Genomic DNA, 6,380 nt, shown 5'->3' with positions numbered 1-6,380 from the left:
TCCCCCGTGCTCCCCGGGACCCCCGCGCCCCCCGGGGCCCCCGGGACCCCCGCCCCCCTGCGCCCCCGGCTCGGGGCTGCACACGCGCTCACGGCGGGCGGGAACGCGGCCCGGGAGGCGGGGGGCGGGAGGCGGGGTGCGGGCGGGGGGGCGGCGGGGCCGCCGGCCGCCGCTCCGATTGGCTGCGCCGCCCCCCGCGCCCCCCGCGCCGCCCCCCGCGCCCCCCGCGCCGCCCCCCGCGCCGCCCCCCGCGCCGCCCGCAGCCCGAGGCAGGACGCGCAGGGGCGGGACCCCGCGCGCGGGGATAAAAGCGGGCGGCGGGCGGGGAGCCGGGGTCCTGCAGGCTCCGGAGCGCGGGCAGGGGGCCCGGGAGCGACCCGCCGCCGCGCCCCCGCCCCGCCCCGCCCCGCCCCGCCCCTCGGCCCGGGCTCCGGGAGTGCGGCGCCCCGCGCGGACACGCGACGGCCGGGGCGCCGCGGCGGCACCTGTCGCGGAGCCGGCGAGGACCCACGGAGCCGCCCGGGAGGTCCCCGCGCCCCGGGGCGCCGCCGCCGCCGCCGCCGCCAACTCCCCAAAGTTGAGAGCCAGCGAGAGGCTGCCGCCCGCCGGAGCCGGAGGGAAAGGAGCCCGGGAGGTGCGGGGGTGACGGACGGACGGACGCGGACAGACGCCGGACCCTGGAGGACCCCGGTCTCGGCCGCTCCCCAGAGGCCTCTCAGCCGCGTGAGTTCCTCTCTGCATGGTGCCCTCCTATGCATTCCCGTTGAATTGTCTGTAGGATGCGTTTGCGTATTTTTGTGTCTGTTGGAGGGAGTTTAAAAAAAAAAAAGATAGAAAGAAAGAAAAAGAAACGACGCAGCCTGCCCGTTAAAAAAAAAAAAAAATCACTGAATTTGCTTACGGTGAGTCGGTTATATTGGTAGGTTGTGGGTTGCGGGGGTAGATGTCTGTAAGCGGGAGTATCCCCCGGGGAAAAAAAAAAAAAGGAAAGAAATCGCATTGAACAGTAAAAACAAAACAAACAAGCCCTCCCCCCACCCCTAAAAATAAATAAATAAATAAATGCATCAACCCTCCTGGGTTCCCCAGCGTGCAACAGAACCTGCATTTCAAAAGTTACCGGAAAGCAAGCAAGGTGCGGCGCGGAAAGGTGAGCTGGTGCTCGCTAACTTTGCTTTTTGCACCCCCCCTCCCCCCCCCCCACCTCCTTTTCAAATCTCCGTTGTTTACCAGGTTCCCTGCTGGGAGGCTGAGCTGGTGGAGAGGCGCCCGGGAGAGCCTCGGAGGCGACCATAATGTCTTTGCGTCTACACACGCGGCCCACCCCGCCTGGAGTTGTCACCCCGGGCTGCAGGGAGCTGCTGTGTTTGCTGGTGATCACGGCGACCGTGAGCCGCGGCGCCTCCGGGGTGTGCCCCACCGCTTGCATCTGTGCCACGGACATCGTGAGCTGCACCAACAAAAACCTGTCCAAGGTACCCGGGAACCTTTTCAGACTGATCAAGAGACTGGATCTGAGCTACAACCGGATCGGGCTTCTGGATTCGGAGTGGATCCCGGTATCGCTGGCCAAGCTGAACACCCTCATTATCCGTCATAACAACATCACCAGCGTTTCCGCGGGCAGTTTTTCCACGACTCCAAATCTGAAGTGTCTTGACTTATCCTCCAATAAGCTGAAGACGCTGAAAAGCGCCGTGTTCCAAGAGCTGAAGGGCCTGGAGGTGCTCCTGCTGTACAACAACCACATTTCCTATCTGGATCCCTCAGCCTTTGGAGGACTCTCCCAGTTGCAAAAACTCTACTTAAGTGGAAACTTTCTTACGCAGTTTCCCATGGATTTGTATGTTGGGAGGTTCAAGCTGGCAGAACTGATGTTCCTAGATGTTTCCTATAACCGGATCCTCTCCCTGCCCATGCACCACATTAATCTAGTGCCGGGGAAGCAGCTGAGAGGCATCTACCTGCACGGAAACCCGTTTGTCTGTGACTGTGCCCTTTCTTCATTGCTGATCTTTTGGTACCGGAGGCACTTTAGCTCGGTGATGGATTTTAAGAACGATTATACCTGTCGCCTGTGGTCCGACCCCAGGCGCTCGCATCAGGTGCCTCTGCTCCAGGATGGCTTTCTGAATTGCTCGGACAGTGTCATCAACGGCTCCTTCCGGGCACTTGGCTTCATTCACGAGGCTCAGGTCGGGGAAAGGCTGATTGTCCCCTGTGACAGCAAGACTGGTGATGGAAATACCGATTTCGTCTGGGTGGGTCCAGACAACCGACTGCTGGAACCCGAGAAAGAGCTGGAGAACTTTCGCGTGTTTCGCAACGGAAGCCTGGTTATAGAAAACCCTCGTTTGGAGGACGCCGGCGTGTATTCCTGCATCGCAATGAACAGGCAGCGCCTGCTGAACGAGACCGTGGATGTCACAATCAACGTGAGCAATTTCACCGTGAACAGGTCCCACGCCCACGAGGCCTTCAACACAGCCTTCACCACCCTTGCGGCCTGCGTGGCCAGCATCGTCTTGGTCCTTTTGTACCTCTACCTGACGCCGTGTCCCTGCAAGTGTAAAACCAAGAGACAAAAAAATATTCTCCACCAAAGCGACGCCCATTCATCTATTCTCAACCCCGGCCCGGCCAGCGATGCCCCCGCTGACGACCGGAAGGCCGGGCCCGGTAAAAGGGTGGTGTTTTTGGAACCCCTGAAGGATAGCGCAGCGGGGCAGAATGGGAAAGTCAGGCTCTTTCCCAGTGAGCCGGGCATAGCCGAGGGCATCCTCAAGTCCACCCGGGTGAAATCCGACTCCGATTCGGTCAATTCCGTCTTCTCGGACACACCCTTCGTGGCCACCACTTAAGCCTGTGCCTGTCACCTGCGTGGCCTAGTAGTTTCATCACCCCATGCTTCACTTTCTGTGCCGCCTGCAAAACCAACAGCAGGACACACATGGCGTGGCTTTGTTTTTGGAAATGCAACCAAGTGGCCTCCTTGGCTGGTTAATAGGCAATGTGGTAGGGGGCACTTTGGTTCCTCACCAGGGGAACGCCGGAGGACGGTGGGCTTGTCTTCCAGAGTTTCAGTTCTAGGCCACAGTATCTTAGTCTTTAGCACCACTGATCATTTCGAAGCTGGCCTGGAGGGGACATTGTCCTTGGTGTTCAGGATTCTTGAAAGAAAACATGAGCTTTATGTACTGGTCTTCCTTAAAAAGAGACCTTACTAACTTCTTAGGGCCAAAGTTCTCTTCAAGAAAAGCGTTAGGGTCCTATTTGGTTTTTAAAAGGCGTGAAAGGGAAAAAATAAAAAGATAAATAAATAAAAAATAAATAAAAGACGTAGAAGGAAGAACCAAACAGCACTTCTAAAGCACAAAGTAAGGTTAGATTTGGGAATAATTTGGCTAATTTCATCACTTGAGACCACAGTAAACAGACTACACTGAGAAAATTTGCTGGGTAATGCCACCTCCCATATGGTGTTAGATAAATAGTGCAATAAAGGTACGTTTGTTTGTCTTCTTTCCGTTCTGTACATTTCTTATCCTGGTACAAAAGATCTTACTGAAAGTCACCATTATTTGTTGCCATAAATACGTAGACGTCAATACCAAAATGTCTGAGTAACTTCTTAAACCTTCGTTCTAGCTAATATTTGTTCATATGCTCGTGTATATGTAAATCAAGTGATATGAACTCTTGAATAGATCCTACTGTATTGTGCTTCGGACATTTGAATTAATGGAAATATATGTATTCTGTGACTTGATGTTCTGTTTTATTTGGCTATTTGAAAACATAAATCTAAGATGTTTTATGTGGTCAGATTGTTCTACTTTGTCTGAAGTACCTTCTCCGACAAATCCCTCCCCAGATTTTTTGGAGTTACAATACAGAGTTCATTTTGTCAAAGGGGGGAAAGGCTCTGAAGCGTTCTCCCAAATTTATACCTTCTATACCTTCTGTACTTCACTCAGATATCATTATGCACTTGAGCCAGGTGTGGAAGGCACTTACGCCCTGATTCTGCAGCGCACGGAGGGCGCAGGCGACCTCCTCCTTGTTCCCATCTCTGCTGCCAGGTGATCGAGTACTCTTTCTGGGCCTAGATCTCCTCAGCCATAAAAAGAAGATTTCAGGCAGGTGATGTTTTAGGTTCCTTCCCATACTGGAAGTGATGATTTCTGGGTGGCCTTGACTCCATCTGGACTTGTACGGGCTCCTGGAAACTCCCCCACATCCCGAGGGGATACAGGAGAGTGGGATTAGGATAGACTAGCATTTCGACCATCAAGTCCAGCTCCTTCTCTTTCTCAGGGACAAATGAAGCCCAGAGAAGACTGTGGGTTATCTAAGACCACACAGTGAATTAGTGACCAGGACGGAAGAAGAGCTCAGGTACAGGATTCTTCCTGGCAAAGACCAGGGAGTCAAAAAAGAATGGTTATTTTTAATGGTGGGCACGGAGAAAGAGCCAAAGAATGAGACCAAAGAGTGGTCAGGAGGTGGCAAAGGAGAATCAGGGCTGCATGGCCCTTGGGGCTAAGAGAAGAGCACTTGCGAAAGATGGAAATGGGCAACAGTGACAAAAACACAGAGAAGGAGATGAGGAGGCAAGACCGACCAACAATGGTGGCTTTGGGGAAACAGACATTTGGGGACAGCTCTGTCAGTGCCAAGCCAGGCTCCCGGTGGCGGGGACACTGGTCAGGAGGGGGTTGAGGAGTGAGTGGCCAGGATTTGTACCCCCTGGAATAGGATGCAGAGCCACTACTCAGTAGCGCTGAAAATACTGTTGCATGGTTTGAAAAAATTGCCGCTTCTCCTTGAAAACCTAAACGTCACCAGTTAGATAAGATCCTTGAGACCCAAAGCTGTTACAGGCAAACATTTTATTCCCGTTCCTGCCACTCAATTAATTAGGAAGAATGCTGTGATTTGTATGACCTTTGAGGTCCTCACTCTTCTATTTGGAGAAACTCAAAGATGCTGTGATCTGTGCAGCTTCACACAGCTCGTCTGGACACAAGGAAAAACTCTTGAACCACTGACGCTCTCCAGCAATGGGCAGGGCTGCCTCCAGGGGCCGTGTTACCCTGACTTTGAGTGTGCCAAAGAGCAGGGTCATACACTGGCAGGGAAGTTACAGACAGGAGCTCTGAATTGCACCTTTTCTGGACAGGGTCCCCAGGGTCCTTCAGCCCTCAAAACCCTTGATCCTAGGAAACATGCGGTGCATTTAGCAGAATAACACGGGCAGTGCCTGCAGCAGGGAGCCTGGAGCCCGATCGTGGCTGGTCCTAGTACCACGCTTCAGGTAAGTGACAGGCTGAGCTGAGATCCAAACCAACATACACAAAATCACAATGAAAACAGGGTGGCCTGGATGGCTCAGGGATTGAGCATCCATCTCTGGCTCCGACTGTGATCCCAGGGTCCTGGGATCGAGTCCCGCATCGGGCTCCCTGCAGGGAGCCTGCTTCTCCCAATGCCTGTGTCTCTGCCTCTCTCTGTCTCTCATGAATAAATAAATAAATAAATAAAATCTTTTAAAAGGAGAGAAAAAGAAAACAAAATCCTGAATACCGAGAAACAAAGCTGTATTTTGAACAAAAGTAGGATGACATGGTGGTGAAAAAGCATGGAACTGAATGTTACGATGTCGAATTCTAAGTTCTTAGGTATATCTTTTATCTGTTTTTTTTTTTTTTGGTAGCAGTCTGATCACATGTATTTTAAATATAGGAACAGAACCAATTTGTGTCTTAAATTTGTCCCACTCGAAAATTTTATATAATTTTCCTTCCACGTAATAATCTGGATTATGTAACTAGGCTATTCTTTAAGATACTTAGGTATTTTTTATTACAGAGTTGTGACAGTGGATGCACATGAGAGAAATCAAGCAAAGATCAAAGACGTGAAATTTTCCTGGGCTTAGAGTATTTTTTCACTACATTAGACTATGCTAGTTTTCTGGCAATGGACTCTATAGGTAATCATGAGTTAAATTTCTTAACTAGACTTTTTCTTAATATTTATAATCTGAGGGGCGCCTGACTGGCTGGGTTGGTCGGTTAAGCATCTGCCTTCCACTCAGGTCATGACCCCAGGGTTCTGGGATTGAGCCCCAGGAGGTTGTGGTGGTGGGGCAGTCCCTGCTCAGCAGGGAGTCTGCTTCTCCCTCTCCTTCTGCCCCTCTCTCCACCTCCTGCTCTCCTGCTGTCTGCATGCTTTCTCTCTCAAATAAATAAATACATTTTTTAAAAAAGATTTATAATATGAAAGAATGACCTAAGTCAGTTTTTTTTAAGATTTTTATTTATTTATTTATTCATGACAGACACAGAGATAGAGAGACAGGCAGAGACACAGGCAGA

The 6,380-nt window shown here is 51.9% G+C and overlaps 1 protein-coding gene across 2 annotated transcripts; it reads left to right on the top strand.

Annotated features, from left to right (window-relative positions):
- The first annotated feature begins 345 nt into the window (after positions 1–345).
- On the top strand, positions 346–3,782 carry AMIGO2 (adhesion molecule with Ig like domain 2). 2 transcript variants are annotated; one of them, XM_041735466.1, is made up of 3 exons: positions 346–723; positions 1,090–1,150; positions 1,234–3,782. In XM_041735466.1, the coding sequence occupies exon 3, from the start codon at positions 1,296–1,298 to the stop codon at positions 2,859–2,861; it is 1,566 nt and encodes a 521-aa protein (XP_041591400.1). In that variant the 5' UTR covers positions 346–723; positions 1,090–1,150; positions 1,234–1,295; the 3' UTR covers positions 2,862–3,782. The 2 variants fall into 2 exon arrangements, with proteins under 2 accessions (XP_041591400.1, XP_041591399.1); XM_041735465.1 differs by lacking the exon at positions 1,090–1,150 and having other exon boundaries at positions 347–723.
- The last annotated feature ends 2,598 nt before the right edge of the window (positions 3,783–6,380 follow it).

This window comes from Vulpes lagopus, chromosome 21 (genome assembly GCF_018345385.1).
Source record: "Vulpes lagopus strain Blue_001 chromosome 21, ASM1834538v1, whole genome shotgun sequence".
Taxonomy (NCBI): Eukaryota; Metazoa; Chordata; class Mammalia; order Carnivora; family Canidae; genus Vulpes; species Vulpes lagopus.
This window is presented reverse-complemented; position numbering and strand designations above follow the sequence as displayed.